The 22148-nt window shown below is 36.6% G+C and overlaps 2 protein-coding genes across 2 annotated transcripts in view; both read right to left on the bottom strand.

Moving 5' to 3' along the window:
* Nucleotides 1–96: 96 nt before the first annotated feature.
* Nucleotides 97–12365, bottom strand: LOC128015279 (thioredoxin reductase 1, cytoplasmic). The gene is made up of 16 exons (XM_052598986.1): nt 11999–12365; nt 9717–9777; nt 8728–8837; nt 7133–7240; nt 6313–6385; nt 6112–6231; nt 5737–5879; nt 5369–5484; nt 4862–5087; nt 4638–4730; nt 3403–3479; nt 2113–2269; nt 1873–1980; nt 1683–1778; nt 1278–1412; nt 97–1192 (listed from the first exon to the last, which is right to left on the bottom strand). The coding sequence occupies exons 1-16, from the start codon at nt 12113–12115 to the stop codon at nt 1130–1132; spliced, it is 1803 nt and encodes a 600-aa protein (XP_052454946.1). The 5' UTR covers nt 12116–12365; the 3' UTR covers nt 97–1129.
* A 2433-nt stretch (nt 12366–14798) lies between these two features.
* Nucleotides 14799–22148, bottom strand: part of LOC128015077 (NACHT, LRR and PYD domains-containing protein 12-like) — a 32852-nt gene continuing 25502 nt past the window's right edge. The window contains exons 6-7 of the mRNA XM_052598782.1: nt 19585–19758; nt 14799–15000 (exon numbers count right to left, since the gene is read on the bottom strand). Of these exons, the coding sequence (XP_052454742.1) occupies nt 14799–15000; nt 19585–19758 (376 nt within the window). The remainder of the gene's footprint in view (nt 15001–19584; nt 19759–22148) is intronic.

Raw genomic sequence — 22148 nt, 5'->3', positions numbered from 1 at the left:
TTGGGCTTCTTTTTATTGCACTGCTTTCCCTGTCGAGCAGCAGAACACATTAATGTTATAGTTAAACAGTGATAATGAGATTCATTACTGCACAAATTAAAGTAGTGTACATAGTTTATTAAAGTTCATGAACAGAATCTGAACAGATACTATGGAAATATTGTACATTCATCAGGCGCTGAGTGACAGTAAAATAACTTTGACCCACAATCCTTAGAAAGCAGAAGAGAGTGAATGATAGAGGAAAGGAGAAAATAATCCACAGAGCAAATAAACAGCAAAACTCAAACAAACATGCATTTATATTTGAATGAAACCTTCATACATGTAATGCAGCGACATATTTATAAAAATATGAACATACACATTATTTATATTTCTAAGTGCTTCTTGTTCTTCGTTTAAATCTACATACGCTGCTTTTGGTTCGCGCTTCGATCACGTCTCAGTTATTCGTCACTACATCAGAAAATCATGACAGAAGGAAGTGTAATCTGTCTTAATATGATCCTGAGGTGGAAAGATAACGCCCTGCAGAGCAGCTGATGACAAAATACTATTAAATATAGAAAAATAGACTCCTAAACCAAAAGAAATGAAAGTAGTATGTGGCCCTCGTGAGCCAAAGGCCAAAGATCAGTGTAGTCGATAAGTGTTTATCACTTTAAAGTCCAAGTGCAGAAAACATCAGTCGTAACCCGCCACTGAGCGTAGGGAAAGGGTTAAAACGTCACAGAGCACCAAACGTGCATGTGCAAGAAAAATAAAATAAAAATAGTGTAAAGCACAGACACATCTGGGACATTTCTGACTCGGACAATCAGTTAAAGCAGAGTAACCCCGCTGTCTAACAGGCTGTCAATCATCATCATCTCCTCCAATCACTGGTCTCTTAACAAGTGAAGCCCCGCCTCTTACTGCTGCTCCCAGGCTCCGCCCACAACGTGCACTCTTCCAGCGAAACGATCACATGGTTTGTAAAGGGTGACATTTATGAGGAACAACAGTGAGACAAAAGCTTTCTGATGACCTGAGATTATATCAAGAGACCAGGAGGAGATGGATAAATCACTAGAATAAACCAGATTAAACTAGTCCTGACAGCCTGTTAAACGAGCAGGGTTTAACCTCAGCAGCCCGACTGAGTGATGTCTCCGCCCGAGCTCTTGGTGACCTCCATGGTGGTGAAGATCTGGAAAAGAGTGAGGGGGAGAACATGTTATACTCAAAACACTACGAGCATGAGATATCAGTAATATATGGCGGCAGGAACGCACCTCGGCACACGTCGGGTGAATCCCGATGGTGTTGTCCAGCTGGTCTTTGGTGATTCCACATTTCATGGCGGCTCCGAAGCCCTGAGTGACCTCTCCAGCGTTAGGACCCAGATAGTGGAAGCCGATCACACGATCCTGCACAGACAGACAGACAGACAGCAGCTAATACTCCTGAAGGTCCAGGACAGGGAGCGTAGCATCCAATCAAATGCAAATCATTCATACAACACATGTCTTAATAGAAATCAGTCACTGCCTGCTAGAAATGAGCTTCTGAAACGAACTAGTACATGATTTAAAACCAAATTCACTGCATTTTCTAAATATGCATCATGCAAGCCAACAGATGGCATTAGATCTCACACACACACACACACAGGATGGTGGAGGTTATGCATGTCTTACGTTGTCCAGTTTATTGCAGATGATCTTGGCGTAGCACCGGTTGTTGTCCCGGCCGGGAACGGTGAACTCCAGAGGCCAGAAAAGACTGTGATAGATCTGCAGAGACAAACACAATCACCAGAACATCACTAAACCACAGTCATCATCAGAGCAGGTCATTAATATTTCCAGTCTGTCTGCAAACGCACACCTCGAGGTTCTCCTGGCCGTAGATCTCGACGGCCTTCTCCTCGGGATAACCACAGCTGCCGTACTCCATCGGAGTGAAGACGGTGGTGGGAACGTTCACATAATCACACTGAAACACGCACACAGAGAGGGAGACAGGAACGGTGAGATCACAGCAAAGCAACTGCTTTTTACAGAGCTTACGCTACATTTATAACACAGAGATCTAATGGGAATGGCAGGAATAGTGACTGTGTCAGACCTTCAGAGACGCTCCAGCGAACAGTCGGCGAGCCAGAAGCTTCCCGGCCTGAATGGCCACAGGAGTCAGCTCCCACTTCCCCTCCAGGATGTCTCCAATGGCATAGATGTGAGGAACGCTGGTCTGCTCCTCATCGTTCACCGGGATCTTCCCGTTCCTGGACAGAGGAACAGGTAGTGTTAGTTTTAGGACAGCACTTGGTTCTGAACCAGGTTACTTCCCATTCCCTTCACAATGGATTATTTGGTTGTGAAATGTCTGTCATTTATGCGAGCAGCAGGAACATATCCTACAACTTATTTTTCCTCATAATGCACCAAAGCATTTGCATCAGTGTTTTTTCACTGAAAAAGTCATCAAGCAGACAGTGTCAAAAATCAGGCCCTGAACTGAGCTTTAAAATCCCTCAGTCTTACGAAGTGCGAGATCATTTAAAAAAAAAAAGTCTAATTTTGGTGTGATATTTAAAATTACTGACCTTGTGCAGAAAGCCAAGATTGAGCAGAACTCTATGAAAGATTCTTTAAATGCACTAAAAATTTTCTGCGTCCATAATTCAGTACTTAAACATTTCATAAACAGTCTTAAATATCTGAAATGATTTTTTTAAACGTCTTATTTTAGAAAAAAAGTAAAAAAAAAAAAATAAGAATTGCTATTAACTTCAAAAGGCTATGATTTCATTTAACAAATATGAGTGGTGCAATTCAACATAAATATGCTGCTGCTGCATTCACAGTATTTGTCTAAAGCCCAAATAAACCCCTTCAAGTATGCTGTAGAAAAATGAAACGAAAAATGCTTTATAATATAACAGCCACATTACATCAACTTCAGCTCACTTCTGCAATCTGAGAAAACTGAGTGTTACTGTAACTAATGCACAGTGACTTCTCAATGTACAGTTAGAAACACTAACACTAAATCAGCATCTCAAATCATAAATGCTCAGGGAGTATTTCATACAGAGGAACCATAACAGAGCCATGCATCACTTGCATATTTGTGTGGGTCATATGGAATCACATGATTCTTCTTGAGAATTCAGACGGCCTCAAACCACACACAGCTCACTTCAGCACATCTGTCAATGGTAAAATATTCAGCTGAAGTCATGCTGCCCCAGTGCTCTGTATTAACACAGTTCATGTGTGCTCTGGTCAGACGCTGGACGCACTTCTCAGTTCCCAGAGTCAGTTCTGCTGATTCACCGTGACTCTCCGGAGCCCGCCCTCTCAGAGCGAACACAACAACACGGAGGGAGGGACTAGAAGAATAAACCAGACGTACTTGGCATTGACTTTAACTCCAGCTTTGTCCAGACCGATCTTTCCTGTGCAGGCGTCTCGACCGACTGCGATCAACACCTGAGAGACACAGCAGCGTTAGAGACACTGAAGGAATGTGACAGTGCTGATTACCACAGACTCCTCCCCTAGTTACAGAGAAAACAACACATAATAATAATCATAATAATGAGCAAAGCATTGTTTAGTGGATCTAAGAGCAGCCAGAGGAGTTTAGTACCACTCAAAGAAAGGTTTGTGTTGAATAATTGATGCTTTAAGAAGAATACATGACATGACTGCTTTGAAATCTTTTTTTTTCCAAGTGCATGACATGATCCACTAACACAGTGAACATTCTTCGTCTTCATTTCACCAAAGTGAATGTAAAAAGTATGAAAAGAGGATGTGAACTCTTTTCTTTTTAAATGAAGACCTCATGCTTTAATATGGGCTTCGAACACAAAAACACTAGGCTTAAAAGTCTTAAAAATAAATGTATGAAGAACCAATTAATGACAGGGGCCTTCAAATGTTGAGAAAAAAAAAAATGTAAATATTTTTTTTTTTTTTGAAAGAGAAATTATTTACTTGTCAAGAATGCATTAAATTATTCATAAGTGCCAGTAAAGACATTTATAATGATAGAAAGGATTTCCATTTCAAATAAATGCTGCTCTTTTGAACTTTCTATTCATCACAATTGTGTGGAAACGGATTCATTTTTCAGGATTCTTTTTAAACAGAAATGTTTCTTGAGCAGTAAATGATCATATTATTCTGATTTCTGAAGATCATGTGACACTGAAGACTGGAGGAATGATGCTGAAAATACAGCGGAGCATCACAGAAATACATTACACTTTAACACAGATTCACACAGAAAACTGATATTTTAACTTGTCAGATTATTTCAAAATATGATATTTTGTTTAATCAAATAAACGCAGCTTTGGTGATCAAAAGAGACTCCGCTCATAAACATTCCACCGATCCCCAAACTTTGTGTTTGTATACACATTTATTTCTCTTTTCCCAATATTTGTGCAAGCTAATGTGAGTATATTTGAGACAGGAGTCTCCTGTATTTCCCATCAAGACGTCTATATGTGCAGAGCTGTTTTCAGGTCTGCTTCAGAACAGCTCTACAGTTTTGAAACACAGCCAAAGATAGCAAACAAGATAAACCCGGCTGCACTGAAAGGAATTCCACTTTTTGGCAACAGAAATGACACTCACAGTGTTGTATTCCCCTTCAAAGACTTCATCACTCTCGGTTGATTTGGCCGTCACTTTAAGTCGACCTGGACTTCCAGCTTCCAGCTGCTCGATCTGTAGAGAACAATAATGATCGTTTATCACCAACATGATCTGAGCAAAGAGGCCGTGATCTTAACCACAGCTGCGACAGATAAAGCTTCATTTCATATTTCAGTAATGTTTAACAGCACACATGCACCAACCTTGGTAGGAACAAACTTCCTGAGGAATTTGACCCCGTGTGTCTCCATGTGATCTCCCGCACGGTTGGCCATGTCCTGATCGAATCCTCGCAGGAGAATGGAGCGCACCATGATGGTCACGTCCAGCCCCAAACCGGCCAGAAACCCCCCGCACTCCAGAGCCACATACGACGCCCCGATGACCAGAGTCTTCCCGGGACAGTAGGGCAACGAGAACAGGTCATCGCTGCGAAGAACAAACACAACCAGTGAGGAGGACACAAATCAAATCCTCAAATATAGACAAAAGTTCAGACGTACAGTTAAACATCATAAACACTGCCTAAGAGAAAAATCAATATACTGAGTCTTGCCAAACACTTCCTTATCAGACAAAAGCTGAATGAAGACTTATTCAACACGCTTTCCTTCCCTTGGTGACTGAGAATGAATCAGCTTTAGATCAGTTAATCCTGTAAATAAATCAGCCAGGCCCCTGGAGGTCCAGCGGTGTTTATCTGATCTCACCTGGTGATGCAGTACTCTCGGTCTCCTGGGACGCCCAGATAACGAGGTCTCTCTCCCGTCGCCAGCACAAACTTAGCAGCAGTGTAGAACATCTCTTTACCGCGCTTGTTTGTGGCCTGTTGGGAAGAGCAAACAAAAGGTGAGACGACTGCAGGTTTTGGCAAACTGATGTGCAATGCAAGGCATGATTTGCCAAATGAAGGAATGAATTACTCTTTACAACAGAGTTATCTCTAAAAATAAAATCTAACTCATATGTTCTAAGACAGAAGAGATTCCAGTCGCGTTCACAATGCACCTGGACCTCTTTTTTTCCCCCCGTTTCTTTCATCTGAACTGTATGCATGCTGGGAACTGAACACACTTGCCTTGATCTTGTGCGGCTCCACAAACTCAGCGTAGGCGTTGACGTAATTGACGTTTTTGTCTCGTAGGGAAACCCTGTAGCCCCAGTTCAGTGAACCGATGTAGTTATTCACCGCGCTCCTCATCGTCTCCCAGCTGTGACTCACTTTAATACAAAGCCAACATTTGAGGAGAACGTGGGTGAAAACAGAAGACAGAAATCTACTTTAAAACCAAGAAAGGGAAGATCTTGAAAGCAATAGCTTTGCAACACACTGAATTTTGTAACAATGAACGAACGTCCTGTGCATTCGGACGACTCAAATCAACAACTTTAATTAAAAGATATTTTATAAAGATAAGCTCGTCAGTTCATCCGTGCTGAATCTAGGACTCACCCTGATCACTGAACTCCCAGCCGAACTTGCGTGCGTCCTCCAAGGCGGTCCCCAGCAGAGCCGTCTGATGCATCAGTTTCTTGGGAATACAGCCCACGTTCACACACGTGCCACCCAGACCTGCACGGAGACCTCTTATTATCATCTTATTAGACCTCAGTTTGGATTATACTTGCATGGTTTTGATTGCGGTGTTCTTACCCCAGGATGTGCCCTTCGGTGTGGGAACAACATAATCCAGAACCATGACCTTCTTCCCCAAGGCAGCCGCTTCCTGTTTGGACAGGAAGGGGGAGCGTTAAAATCAGATTCATGTGCAAAACCCACAGAACTCCTCGTGCGTTAAAGGTTGCTATAGTTTGGCTAAATTAATTTTTCCATGTCTATATCAGGTTTTACATGCACTATCAGTATAAGTATTTCTTAAGTATTTTTGATGACTTTGATAACAACATATGCAGTACATGCACCTGTATATGTTTAGTTTGACATTTAGTTTACTAAAAAAAAAAAAAAAAAAAAAAAAAAGTGTCATTAGCGTTATTTGATTAATTTCTGTGAATCATTTAAAAACTAAAACATCCAAGAAATTATTTATGTAGTTACCAAATTATATATGTATATAAAAAAAATTCATACAAAAAAAAAAAAAAAATCTGTATAAGATATACAAATATATTTGTACATAAAAGTATTCCTGTTTAATTACTAGGTATTGCATTCAAAAAAAAAAAAAGTAAAAAAAAAAAAAAAAAAATCATCTTTGTGGAAGTGCCTCAAGTAAATTTTTACCTAAATTTATATTCAACTTCTTGCAAGTCATAAGCTAAAACATATATAAACATCTTATAATTGCAATAACACCATGGCCTAAAACAGATTCATGCAACTTAAGCATCTGAGATGACAAAGTGGCTCGACTGACCTGGATACACACACACACACACACACACACACACACACACACTGTTTAAACAGCATCACAAATGACTGATCTCCTCCTCAGTGTAATGTAACTCACCTTTGAGCAGGCCAGACCTCCAGAACCACCTCCGATGACGATCAGATCATACTCGTACGCCTCGCTGCTTTCTCCCAGCAGCTTCTGCAGGTCACCATCTCTGTGAGCCTGTTACCACAACAACAAACCCATCATCAGCAGGAGCATGAACACTATGCTGATGAGAGACATCGTGAAGAGGCGCTTCAGCATCATTCAGCTCGATTACTAAAGGCCTTTCACTGAAAGAGCTGACAGATCTACAGACAGATGCATTAGTGATAGAAACAGCACGGAAGATCACACAATACAAATACAGATAACTTACAGATACTCAAATAAACCAGTCAATAAGTTTCCAGAGGAAAACTCCTCATAAAAAAGTGCTCTGAATGCAATGTGGCAAACAGCAGGTTAAGTGCATCCTGGGAGCAGAACTCTGTGTTCTAATGGGGGCTACAAACAAACACACTAAAATAGTGTGAGAAGTTGCTCTTAATCATTTTAGGATTTGAGTCTGCTAATTTAAAGGTTACTAAGGTTAAGATCCCTAGATGGCTACAGGCCTGTTGAGAACAAGTTTAAAAATGATTTGATATAAGGGTTGAAAAAGCATTAAATAATTAAAAAAAACTAATCACTGAAGCCCTGCAGTTACACACTGAAACCACTCTTTGCTTTTTCAAGCTACTTATTTAAAAACTACTTGACACACCAGTTTTATTATTAATATTTAATTATTTAAAAAAATAATTGTAATGTTTTTTTTATATATATGTTTAAAGCATCTACATATTAGATCTTGAAAGACAAAATGTATAAAAAATACATTTTTACAGATTTATTATTATTATTAAAGGTTTAACAAAAAATTTAATTTTTTTTCTCATGTTTTGATTTCTCATGCGTTTTAGCATGTCTAATTATTCTACTTTATTTATGCATTTATTTGCTCTTACCATAGCCTTATGATTGTTTTTCCCCCTCAGAAATTCTGTTGTGTATTTAAATGTTTTGGTTATCAAAAGAAAGCATTACAATTTTATTAATTTACCTTTTGTTTAAAAATAAAAAATTAAAATGGTCATGAGCAATGCGTGACTGAGATGATGATGTTCTGTAAAAGCCTCACCCTCACACACCCTTTCATGATTGTTGTAGTAGAAGATCAAGGACTGGTTTCACACACAGGATCATGGTTCAATTAAGACATTTTTAAGAAAGTGCCTAAAAAAAACATTTAGGGCAGGACTTTCGGTTTCATTCTAAAATGTGTCGGTTTAACTCTGAAATATCTCACGTGTCAGCATGTGATTGAAAATTTGTGTGTGAGAGATTTTAAACAACGTCAGATTTAAGGATCTTAGTTTGTCACTACTGTTATTATTATGGCTGGGATTCACCTAAGACCTGATTGGATATTACAACAATATCTAGCTGACAATTTGATGCGTATTGCTTTCTTAATAAATTGACGTTAAATGTTATGTTCCATGATTTTAGACATGTTTTTTGATTAATAAAATATAATTTACTCATAAAAAAAAATGTAAACAACAAAAACAAACTGATTTCACAGGGCCTGACATGCAGAGATCAGTCGGATGAATCCGCACCTTCATGGTGTTGTCACAGCCTCCGATGTGTTTCTTGTTGATGAAGACGTTGGGGACGGTTTTCTGCCCCGTCATCTCGTGCAGCAAGTCCTGATAGTTGGTCCCATCCTCTGAAACACATCAGACACGATCAGATCAGTCGTGGTCTCACCGCTCACGTTTCACATCTACACCACATGGGCAGCTCTCCAATAAACCAATCAGGTTCAGATCTGGCACTGCTCGCCTGCTTCTGAAAGCAATGTCTGGCTCCAGACAGAACAGCAGCAGCTAATCAGCTTTAAAGCTGTTCGCCAGAGAATCCACGATCAAGGGTCATGCTACTATCCTGAGATGAACAGCTGTGCATGTACAGAGAGATAAAGAGAGCGCGAGACATGAAGGAGGGGACGGAGGAGTGAATGAAAGCAAGAAGAGGAAGATGATTTCAGATGTTAGTAATGCTGAAGTTGGAGTGACTCAGCAGCTCGTCCGTCACGGCCAACACTTAAACACTAACTTAAGATCTTCAGCACAATGTTCAGAGACCACAGCAAGAGTATTTCAGCTCAATACGCTTAAACATGAACGTTACATAATATTAGCTGAAGTGGAAACACATGCACATAACAGGCATAATGAGTAAGCTTTCATATCAGGAAGAGCAGCACATAAAAGTGCATGTTTTACCTTCAAAATATATTTTAAAAAAAAGCTTTTTTTTTTTAACCCTCTGATTTTAGTTTTTAAATCTTGAATAATTTTAAATTGAAACTAAAGCTATTTTAAAACTGATTTTCCCTGCAAATTAAAAAATAAAGATTCACATCAACAAGCTCCGACACCAGGTACATGATATGGTGAAAATACAGATACTGAAATAATCTGCTGTTATTCCCATCAGCTGAGGAACAGAACGCCTGCATGCATTTCATTTCACTCATTAGAAGAAAAGCAGATTTGATTGTTCCTCTGATATGCAAAAAAATAAAAAGTTATTGTGCTCTTACCCATCAGATCCAGCTCTACTGCATTACACTTGACATTCAGCTCTTTAAAGAGCTCCTTCACCTGGAAATAAAGAAACAAGAGAACAAGTCTTCAATCATTTAGTAGTGCTGTAGCAGAAAAAACATCCATTACAGCTCTTCAAAGACATGTCATCAGTATCTGACAGAAAGCTTCTGAAGTACTTGAGCAACAGAAACCAAACTTTAAGTTCATGGAGCGTGATGTGCTCAAGACATTCAGATCAGTGTACGCAAAACTGCAGGAGTAAAATCATTAAGGTTGTGATGAAACTAGGGTTATCTACAGATACTTGTCCTGATCATTCACAACCTGCTGGTTTATTTTTCTACACATGCACATCATATTCATCATTCTGCTTACAATTACTATTGATTACTCTGAACACAAAAGACGCATTTTCTTCAAATTATCTCTCACACCGCTAGACTTCATTTTAATTCAAACTGATTATGTCTTTAGCCGATCACATGAACGATCAAATAAACATTTATAGTTATGTCATGCCACAGAATATAAACGCATGTTTAATGAACCTGACAATGACAAGTAATTTTTGCAAGTTCTTCACTGCCAATTTAATACCAGCCATTAAGATGATGAAAGAAAAAAAATAGTGCACATTTTAATCTTTAAATATAAAGTTAAATTTCCATGTCTAAAAACATGCAAACACAAATAATTCTAATTTGTACATGAAACTCAAAGCACTTTATAACATAAAACAATGAAACAAAACAAAAAAGAGAATAAGAAATAAGTTTAACAAACAATAACATAAAAGTATGGAATTATTAGGGAAAAATAATAATAATAATAATCCAGCAATTGTTATTTTGAAATAAAATGTTTTAAAACAACAGAAACACAACTTCACATGATCACATAATCATATTTTCCTAGGACCCAGATACAGATTTCTGAATATTATATTTTAGGGAATTTCTGCCTCCGCAGATTAATATCGTGTACAGAGCACATTCAGGGCCTTTTCAGGAGGTTTGATCATAAACACTTCCTCTCCTTGCGCTTTAAATATGACTGAGATTGATATTGATCACATTTAGATATGTCAAGGTTTTGTAATTATCATTTAAATCTGGCTAATTTTCTAATTGTTCGTCGTAAAAAATCTTCTTAGAAAAATGTAATGGGTTTTGAATGTGAATATGACATTATTTAAACGAAACTGGGCATAACTTTCATACATGTCTTCAATCTTCATGTTAATCAGGTTTCTTTTTAGAACTGGTGATACTTTTTATAAGGATTTTTTTTGATGGGGGGAAAAAAAGTTTAAAAGAAGTGCATTGATTTAAAATGTAAATCAATATGTAACAATATACACTACAGTTCAAAAGTTTGGGGTCAGTAAATTTTTGTTCTTTCTTATTCAGAAAGGATGTGTTAAATTGTTAAGAAGTGATAGCAAAGATTTATATTGTTAGAGAAGACTTATATTTTGAGTCAATGCGTTTTCTTTTTTTTTCTTTTTTCATCAAAGAGTCCAGAAAAAAAGGTATCGCAATTTCCAAAAAAAGATTTAAGGATCATATGATACTTCATACTTTAGCAATGATGATGGAAATTCAGCATTGCATCATTTAAATTACATTTATTCATTTAGCAGATGCTTTTATCCAAAGCGACTTACAGATAAGGACAGAGGAAGCAATCAAAAACAACAAAAAGAGCAATGATATATAAGTGCTAGAACAAGTCTCAGTTAGGTTAACACAGTACACGTAGCATGGTATTTTAGTGAGTGTTAAAGTTCGAGGGTCAAATAAAGATGGAAGAGATGGGTTTTAAGCCGATTCTTGAAGATAGAGAAGGACTCAGCTGCTCGGATTGAGTTGGGGAAGTCATTCATCACAGAAATAAATTATATTAAAAGGCTATTAAAAAAGCCACCATGATTTCATATTGTAATAACATTTTGCAAAATTACAGTTTTTAATTTGTTTTGGATCAAATAAAATGCAGAACAGACTTGTTTCTAAAAAACAAGGTCTTACTGATCCCAAACTTTTGACCGCTAACGTTAGTGTATTTTTTTTTTTTAATAACTTTAGTCGTGGAGTCCTATACAAAGAAAATATAAATATATTTATTTTTTACAAATGTTTTCCACTGTTTGTTTCTTAGCTCCAATCAATGTATTGACATGACAACAACAAACTCCTCTGAACGTTAACGTTAGTTGTGTCTCTGAGGAGGATGTAATGATGATCTCTAAACACACTCCTCTCGTGTTCCTCACCTTGACGCAGTAGGGACAGTAGCTCTTGCTGAACACCAGTACTTGATGAGAATCGATCAGCTCTTCGATCTTTGATCGGATCCGCGCGCGTCCCGCGTCACTCTCGATGGGGGGCATGATGATCAATAACCGATCACGGGGCGATATTCCGTGCTCTTCCGCTTCCTCCTCAGTCGATGATTACGATTAAAATCAAACTTTATGTCAACATTAACTCATGACGTGACATTAAATACCATGATAAATTAGACTAAAAACACTCCTGTCATCTCGAGACCGCCGCCGAATGACGCTCCGCCGCAGGAGCGCGCTCCTTACATAAGACCCCACGAGCCTGACCAGCACGCGCCTGACTGAAAATTAGCTTGGCTTCACTTACTATACCCACGTGTTGTCTAATATAGCTATTTTAACTTATAATGTAAAATAAACGCGAATAAAATAAACTCAAGCACTTTATAGAGGACTGCTTTTAAGCCACCGTGAATCTTAATAAACCTCGAACTCTCAATAAATACACTGATAATTCATAATGGAAGCATAATATTATGATTTAATTGTATTATTATTTATAACAATGTAAGACAACCGTGGGAAACCGGTCAGGCAGTATTTGTAGACGCCTCAGTGAGTTTGATATGGACACTGGCTCCATCTGGTGACTCAAACCGACCAATGCGCAACTGATTTACAATAAATTTGCATAAAATTTACAATTTAAAAATTAAAACAAATTCAATGTACACATTGTTTAAGTTCGTAGTAATTTGTGTAATTGTTATTAAGTTAATAAATTAACGCTGTTGTTCTAGTGTAGAATTTCCACATTTATTTTTCTTGCTCCATCGCATAAATTATTTATATTTCTAATATTTTTAACTTGCACATACAATTCTGCATAAATTTAACTAATACTAATATTTTATGAAACAAATGTTTGTTTTGCTTCCTTACAGAGTTTAGAAGCAAAAAAACACAGAATAAAAATAATGAGCCTACTATATAAAGAAATACAATAAGAAATCAAAATTAAAGTTGTTCCAAATTCTAATTACTTGACAAAACATAAATATATATATATATACAAATATATATATATATATATATATATATATATATATATATATATATATATATATACCCAGATCAGCACGTGCACCTCCTTCATTCTCTCACCAGATTCAATCCGCTTTTGTCCATCAAGGAATCTTCAGCGGCTCCATAATTTGTTGCCATGGTGACAGTCAATCATTCTAATGAGAAGAGGAAGGCAGATCTGACAGTGTGTTCCTCGTCAGTGCTCCTCTAATCACACACACATCTGTCTTTACTCCTCGTCTCACGTTCTCATCCATTAATCTGGATTTATTCTCTCAGATGAAGACAAATATGATCTGTGATGCTCAGCTGATGACTAACAAACACATATGCTGCAGAAAGCTGATGCACGCTGATATTCATGTATTTTCATAAATAATGCCTCTCTCTCACAGATTGTTGAGATATGAGCCTAAATCACACAACTTCAGCTGATATTTTTTTCATAAAAGTATCATTTGGTTTTAAATGAATTAATCTGAGAACTTTATTATTATTATTTTTTTTTGTCAAAATGGTGACATTATGTTGTGTTTCACTCCCTTAATTTGGAAGCGTCCGGTCTCAATTAATTCATTCACTGAAGTGAATGTTAGACTTATTTAGTATTTGATGCATTAGTTTTGTATCTGCTATATAAATACCTTATTTTATTAATATTTTGTAGGAAAAACAGATTTTGTAAGAAAATGAATCCAGAATTGAACTCCACTCGACTAACAGGTTCCACTTTAAGGCATAATCGTGTCTCGTAGATGGTGCTTTCGCCGAAGTGATGGTGTTCGCTACCTCATGGGGTATCCCATCCCATTCAGTCGCTGTTAGGGATGCACCGAAAGGAAAATTCTTGTCCGAAACTGAAAACCGAAAATGAGGAAACCAAGGCCGATAACCGAAACACCGAAATAAATTATGCCAAATCTATCATTATATCAGGATTATATCCCTAACAGGCTAAATTATTTTCAATATTGTCACATAATGAATTAATGAATTAAGAATGGGGGCTGTGGTAAACCTGACCTTCAGGTTATTGTATGCTTGGTTGGCCTCCTCAGTCCACTTCAGTTTCGAAGGCTTTCCTTTTAAGAGAGTAGTCAGAGGAGAAGCAATCATACTATAATTTCTGATAAAACGTCTGTAAAAATTAGCAAAATCCAGAAACCTTTGAAGCTCCTTTATCGTGGATGGCTGTGGCCATTCTGTGACTGCCTTGACCTTGGATTCATCCATTTTTACTCCTTGATGACTGATATGGTAACCCAGGAATGAAGTCTGTCTGACGTGAAGCTCACATTTTTCTGCCTTGACGTACAGTTGGTTTTCTAGAAGTCGAGTGAGGACAGTCCTGACATGATTGATATGTTCATCTTCAGAATTTGAGTAGATGAGTAGATCGTCAATGTTACATACTGATTCAGAAGGTCTCGGAAAATCTCATTGATGAAAGACTGAAAGACAGCCGGGGCACTGGCAAGCCCATACGGCATAACCTGATATTCATAGTGTCCCATAGTGGTGAGAAAGGCAGTTTTCCATTCATCGCCCTTGTTGATTCTGATCAGGTTATAAGCACTCCGTAGATCAAGTTTGGTGTAGATGGTAGCCTCCCAGAGCTGTTCTAAGGCCAAAGGAACCAGTGGTAGAGGGTATCGGAACTTCACAGTGACATTATTAAGTCGTCGATAATCAATACAAGGCCTTAATCCTCCATCTTCTTTTCAACTAAGAAAAACTCTGCTGCAGCTGGAGACGTGGAGGGCCGAAGGAATCCTGAGCTTAAGGCCTCTTCAATATATTCCTCCATGACTTGGGTTTCATTCCTGGACAGAGGGTAAATCCTACTCTTTGGAGGTATTACATTGGGGAGTATGTCAATGGTACAGTCGCTAGGATACTTAAGACTTCTGCCAGATCATCATAACAGTTGGGAATATTAACTGCATTGTTAATCACAGGCTTTCTATGCTGATAATGTAACATGAAAACGGGAAGAGCAATAACTCTCACAGAAAATGGACAACTTAATCAACTCACCCTGATGCCAGGAATTATGGGGTCATGAACGGATAACCGTGGGAATCCAAGGATCACTTCATGTTTGGGGAAGTCAATGAAATACAGGGAGATTAATTCTTGGTGAAATAAACCAACTTGGATGGTTGCTGGCTTGGTCGGATGACTTATTCCATTTCCTATTGAGGTATCATTGACAGCTTTGATCTTAATGCGTGTATTGCATGGTTGGATAGGGATATTATATTTTTTGATGAGATCTTTATGAATGAGGTTCAGTGCAGCTCCAGAATTGGTCATCGCTGTTAATGGTTAAGTGTTCCTGTAGCTCAATTGGTAGTGCATTGCGCTATCAAGTGCAAGGTTGGGGGTTCGATTCCCCGGGAACACATGACAGGTAAAAATCAATAGCCTGAATGTACTGTAAGTCGCTTTGGATAAAAGCATCTGCTAAATGCATACATTTAATTTTAATTTTTTATTTAATGGAATTGAAATATCTTCAGCTTTTAGTGTAATAGGAAGTTCGAAAGACTGCGGGATATTCAAATACTTGAAGTTGTTGAATTAAATAATCAAAAGGTAGAGACTACATGTAATTAGTCAGGTGCTCATTGACAGACTGGAGTTTAGTCAACTGATCTTGGTAACCCTTTGATGCCTCACTTTGATAGGTGAACTCTGCTTGCAGGTTTGAAACTTCCGCTGGATTCAGTTGAGGTGAAGTATTCTGTAACATCGAGGCTAAGGCGGCATTAGAATCCATTTGAAAAAGTTTATTAGGAGAAAGATATCGTTAAACCAGGCAGAGAGTCAGTACTGTGATAACAGTACAATCTTGCAACATACACAAGGGGAATCCAGAAGACAGAGACGAGTAGGCAGGAGAAAGCTCCAAAAACATTCATCAGTTTGAATCAGGCTATCAATCCAACAGGGCAATCCAACAATCATATACGAGAACTCAGGTAGAATCATACACAGAACAGACAGGCAGAATGACAGTGTAAAATGCTGGGTAAGAAAGGTAAACAGGCAATAGTTTGCAAAAAGAAAACACACAGACTCTTGTTGAATACTGCCCAAACAGGAAATGAATGTAAGACAAGGCAAGACAAGGCAAGGCAGGTTTATTTATATAGCACATTTCGTACACAATGGTAATTCAAAGTGCTTTACATAAAGGAAAAGAAAATAATAATGTAGAAAAATGATAACAAAAATAAAACAAGCAATTTTAAAAACTTCTAAAATTATTAAAACATTTACTTAATTAAAATGAAATTAAAAACAGTTAGAAAATGATTTTACATAAAAAGAAAACAGTGAAAATATAGTGTAATCAGTTCAGACATTGCACAGTGCTCATTCAATAAATGCACAGCTAAACAGATTTTTAAGTCTAGATTTAAATGTGACTAGTGTTTTAGCCATAGACAGTAAAAGAAATGGACACAGCGACCCCATTGGAACTCAACTGAGACAATTGAAGCCCATTTTTTAGTGTTTTTTAGCACTTCCGTTTCTGACGCGCAGACTCAAACGAAGCTTGACGACGTCAGCAACCTGTCTGACAGATGTAAATCTTCTAGTAGCCGTGTGTGCAAACTGCCATCGTTAATATTGTAGAGACGGCGATCTTGAGCGGGGAGTTCTTTGGCGTGAGTGAGCAGGAGTAAGCATTCTGATTAATTATTTTTATAGTATTTTAAAATGTAACGCCAGTACGCCATATTAAGTTAATTGCCTGCGAGCTTCTCCTCCTGTCTGTACAGTAATGCGACAGAGAGTCGAGTGGTTGTGACGCAATCGTTAGCCTATTTTTTACAAAAACTGTTTCTACTGGGCCATAATGTAACATAGAAGGTAATGGAGCCCTTTATACATTGTTGTGTATCTTTAGAAATGGACAAACTGAGTCTTTAAAGGCCTCAGAAGTTATTCGCTGTTAAAGTGACGCCAAAATGAATGGAAGTCAATGGGAATGTCAACGCAAGTGAAGTTCTGCTACAAGATGGCGGCACGCGGCCGACTTCAACTTCCGGTCGACTTCCTTGCCGCCTGGTTTTAGCACATCTGAATGTAGAAGCAGAGGGAGCGGTACACAGTCAGTGCTCAGACGAGGGCTCCATCTGCTGGTGCGGCGTTACAGCCTGATATGCTTATATGTAAGTTTTTACTTCCAAATGAGTCCAGAAAATTAAAATAAAAAATTATACTGTTCTGACAACAGTTCAACCTCAATTCAGATCTATTTAAAATTCAATGGACTCATTTGTGTTATTTTATTGTGTTCAGTTACTTTTATGGTGTTACTCAAATATGCATAATACAGATATGTGAAATTTATCTTTGACTAAAATTAACCAAAAGACAATTTTGATCGCCTAATCATAACCAACATATAAAACCATTTCGAAAGTAAAAAATAAAAATCAAGCATTTTAACATTCAAACACTATTTTTAAAATCATGTGACTCTTTTATAATTACAGAATGATTCATATTTTTACATGGAACAGGAATAATCACTCTACTGAATGCACATCAGGCCGCAATAATCAATTAAAATATTAAGGGCAGGACGGCAAGATTAAAATTATTTAATACAAATTAAAGTAGATTTATTTATAAAAATGGGTGTGTGTGTAGTTTTAGCTGTCTCACATTACACACACACTACTCTTTGTGTCAGTGATGAAGTTGGTGCTTTTTTTATTAGTCAAGACAGACTAATAAAATGTTTTTTGAAAACATTACACTGAAACGCTTCCAAATATACCTCTGTTCGGGTCATTAATGGCAGTCTGTGTGGATATGAGTGTGTGATTGTCAAAATGAAACATACCTCTGTCCAGAAAAAGGGACTATTAGCTTTTATTGTATCCTCAAATTATCTCTTAATTAAAAAATGCTATCATCTGAATCTTTACTTCCCTAATTACCTAGTTCAGATATTGTATTAGTCCAGTGGAAATAGATGAGCATTTTCCACTGATATTAATGCTATGCAATACATCATACTAATCACATGAAGTAATTTTCCAGATTAGATTATTAGACGTCAATGAAGATAATTTTTAGATAAGAAATGTCACATTTGTTTGGCATAAACATTTTTAATCACTATTAGATAAAGACAAACATAAATTAGCATTATATTGCTTGAATGAGTGTGCTGTAGACTTTATAGCTAAACACAAACACAGATGATATTCTGGTTAATGGATAATTTAATAGTTGTCACAGCACAAGCTCTCCTCAGGTGCCTGTAAAGTGCTTTCATGGAACCAACCTAAAAATTATCCAATTTGTGAAGCAGCAAAAAAAAAAAAAAAAAAAAAAATTATATAAAAAAAAAATACTGTGATGTGTATACATCACATATCATACATAAATTGTGTGCCTTTTCCTCTTTCGTTTGTTTTTCCCTTTATAAGTGCAAGGCTTTATTTTTATTTTTTGCTTACTTTTTGTGTCTTGTACTCCTGGTTTTCATGTAGTTAGGGAGTTTGGTAAAACCACTGTATTTTTATTTTCTTTCTTTTGTCAGGTTTATTTATGTCATGATCCGGTCACTGCACAACCGATTATTCACCACACAGACTTTCACATGAAATATTACACCCTGGATTAATTTCCCAAAAACCCCTGCCTAGGAACTCATTTTTGAACCACACTTGTTTCCTATCAGTTACACTATAAAGGTTGCACTCATCCACACTCACATTGCAAAGTCTTGTTTAGTTCTGTCTGGTATTTCCGAGCATGTTTGTTCCTTCCGTGTTTGAATTTGGATTGTGTATACCAACTTTGATTCTCTGCCACCTACCCCAAGCTTTGCCTGCTACTGTTTCTGATTTTGGATATCCCCTGCATACTGGTGTGTTATCTGACCATTGCCAGTTTGACCACTCTGTTAATAAAGTACTGCACATGGATCCGACTCATTGTTACAATTTAATTGCAGCTGGGTTTAGTCAGTGTCTTTTTTATCTAAGCAAACCCCAAAGTTTTGCTTCCTCTTAAGTGAAAAGGAAAAAAATAAAATGAAAGGAAACGTTTTCTTATATTTGTTTATTTATTTATGGTGTCATCCTGACCCAAGACCAGACCTGTAACAATATCTGTAGTCACGGGCTTTAAATGATTTCATACTCAGCACTTTCTCTATTATTTTTTCACTAGAAAGGATCTGTTGGACATGATGGTATGACCTGTTTTATTCAGTTGTTATGTGTGTTTCTGACAGTGAAACAGAAACTTTCTTCTGAACAAAATATATTTTGATAAACATTGGTAACCAAACAGTTATAGTTACCATTTACTTGCATTGTAGGAACAAAGACTTTGGTTCACTTTACTTTTTCCTGCATATCCTAAAGCCCTTTCTCAGACTCTTCTAAATAACATTTCACTTCACTGAATATCTGTAGATGGTTAGACTGAATACAGGATAAGATGAATCTTACTCGAGTTTGTTCAGTGCGTAGTTTGGATCGTTCAGTAGATCAGAGAGCATCTTGAGTCCTGATTTTTCGGAGTAATTATAGCTCAGATACAGTTCTCTCAGGTGTGAAGGGTTTGAATGCAGAGCTGAAGCCAGAAAACGACAACCTTCATCTCTCACCTCACACCACGGTAAACTACAAACATAGAGAAACAATAAAAAGATCACTGACATTACTCATGATAAAATCATGTTAAATATTTTGACATGAAGGAGATACATTTATATGCTTACTGCAGTTAAAGGCACAATATGTAAGATTTTTTTTTATAAAAAAAAATCTAAAATATTGGATATTGTGCCTTTAATGTTTCAAATCAATTAAAGCTATATATTATGAGTAAAACACATGTTTGCTTCCTAAGTCTTTATTTAATATATATATTTTTTTGTTTTCTATTCATGTACATTTTTTTGTCTTGTCATGTGAGGTTTAGCACATTTTTATCCAATGCACAAATATTAAAAGATTTCCTCAGAATACAATCAGCTGAATCTTTTATCGACTTTAAGTTCAAAACTCATAGATGTGGATAGCCACAAGAGGAGTGTGAATCTTTGTGTAGACAGCTAATCAATTTAATTCACAATTAATAGGTTTTTCATTCAATTCCGAAATAATTTAATCAATTTTTTTTGCAAATTTGCATATTCATTGTGCTCAGTTAGTGATCATCAATACTTATGTTATTTATCTTTTTCTCTATGATAATAAAATTCTGGAATTGCTGATTGAATTAGGGCTGGTGACAATCCGGTGTCTTGTGCAGCTGATATAACTGCTTACTCCCTTTGCATGCTTTAAGGTTGTCACCCAGGAGCTTTGTCTGCTCTAAACACTGCCTTCTAAAATGTGTATAAAACTACAGTGTTTCGCTGATTTAGTCAGACTTGATGACTGCAGCTCCAAAGAGCAGATTCACAATAAATAATACTACTGAAGATACGCCTCAAATGTCTCACAATTCAGAAATCCATGCATCAAGATTGAGGTATATACATAATCAGAATTTGCAATCAAATCATTTGAGACAATGAGTGAATCTTTACATCCTTACTGCAAACACTTACATCATGTGGATCAAATTCACATAAAAAACACATCTGTATTTCAAACCTCAGTTTCTCCAGCTGACAGTTTGGGCTCTTCAGTCCATCAGAGAGTATCTTCACTCCTGAATCCTGCAGCTCATTGTGACTCATGTTTAGATCTATTAGACGAGAGTCTGATGACCGTAGAACTGATGCCACAAATTCACAGCTCTGACCAGTGAGTTTACATTTCTGCAATCTGAACAGAATAATAACAAACTGAATAATTACACACACACGTTAAATATTTAAATTATTTCACATTTTTCACATCTTGTTTGAAAATAATAACATGGTAGACATTGCAAGTTTTATATTATACTGTACACATTTAATGCTTGCATGACTGTTGACAGAGTAAACAAAAACAAGATTTATGTTCTCATTTGTTTTGTCTCATGTTATTTAGAATATTCTGTTGCTTTAAATGTAGCTTTTAACTGACAAGTATATATTAGCTGTCCATCATATCCTCTTGGACTATTGATAATTACATTTATCACTAAACAAAACATAAAGAGAAATCAACTAATATTTTACCTCAGACCATGTAGCACCAATTTTATATATACAAACTTTTGTGTTGTATTTGTATTTTTATTAGCATTTCTATTTGAGATTTAGTACATTTGTAATTTATGCAGTAATATTTGGAGACGTCGCTCAGATTAGATTAACTAATTTTGTCTTTCATTTGAAAACTAATTAAAAAAGAAGGTAACACTTTATAATAACATTCAGTTGTAAGACATTTATAAGAAATTAATTATGAACTAATAATTTACAAAACTTAACATGTGATTTGTTAATATTTGTATCTATGTTTTGTAGATTGAGTTATAAACCATTTACAAGTGATTAGATGATGAATAACTAATCATTTACAAAACACTTTACTTATCTTAAAAAAATAGCATATCATGAGATAATCAAACATAAACATAGTAAATTAGTTTATAAGTTAATAAGTAACTATTTAATTGATTATTAATCAATTTTAATCATTGAAATGAGAACATTGTATTATTATCTCACAGCGTTAAAAATACAATAGTCTGTCTACACCCTCACCAGTGAGCACTTACATTGCGCTACACACTACAAAGTATTCAATCCTGTTGTGTAAATGGATGAATAAATTTACAAAGCTTTCAGCATCCCCTAATCGGTAACACTTTAAAAATAACTGCACTCTATGAATCATTAGGTAAGCATTAGTAAATGGTCAGTTCATCTTTTATAAATCCTTGTCCCAACATGAATAATCATTAGTAAGCAGTTAATTTATGCATTGCTCTTGATTTATAAGCAGATCTATTACAAAGCAGATTAAAGTCTCAGTTATGTTCCTTACAAAATAAATAAATAAATAAACAAACAAGACAGAGGGACACTCAGAAATATTTATTCCAATATGCAATAAAATGAAACTGT

This window comes from Carassius gibelio, chromosome A6, assembly GCF_023724105.1.
Source record: "Carassius gibelio isolate Cgi1373 ecotype wild population from Czech Republic chromosome A6, carGib1.2-hapl.c, whole genome shotgun sequence".
Classification (NCBI taxonomy): domain Eukaryota; kingdom Metazoa; phylum Chordata; class Actinopteri; order Cypriniformes; family Cyprinidae; genus Carassius; species Carassius gibelio.
Note: the sequence above shows the minus strand (reverse complement) of the source record. Positions and strands in the feature narration are given on the sequence as shown.

Coding starts and splice junctions, on each gene's coding strand:
- LOC128015279 (XM_052598986.1), bottom strand. CDS start 12,115: ATGCCCCCCATCGAGAGTGACGCGGGACGCGCGCGGATCCGATCAAAG. Junction 9,778..11,998: donor ACTGTCCCTACTGCGTCAAG/GTGAGGAACACG, acceptor CTTTATTTCCAG/GTGAAGGAGCTCTTTAAAGA. Junction 1,981..2,112: donor TCGCTGGAGCGTCTCTGAAG/GTCTGACACAGT, acceptor TGCGTGTTTCAG/TGTGATTATGTGAACGTTCC.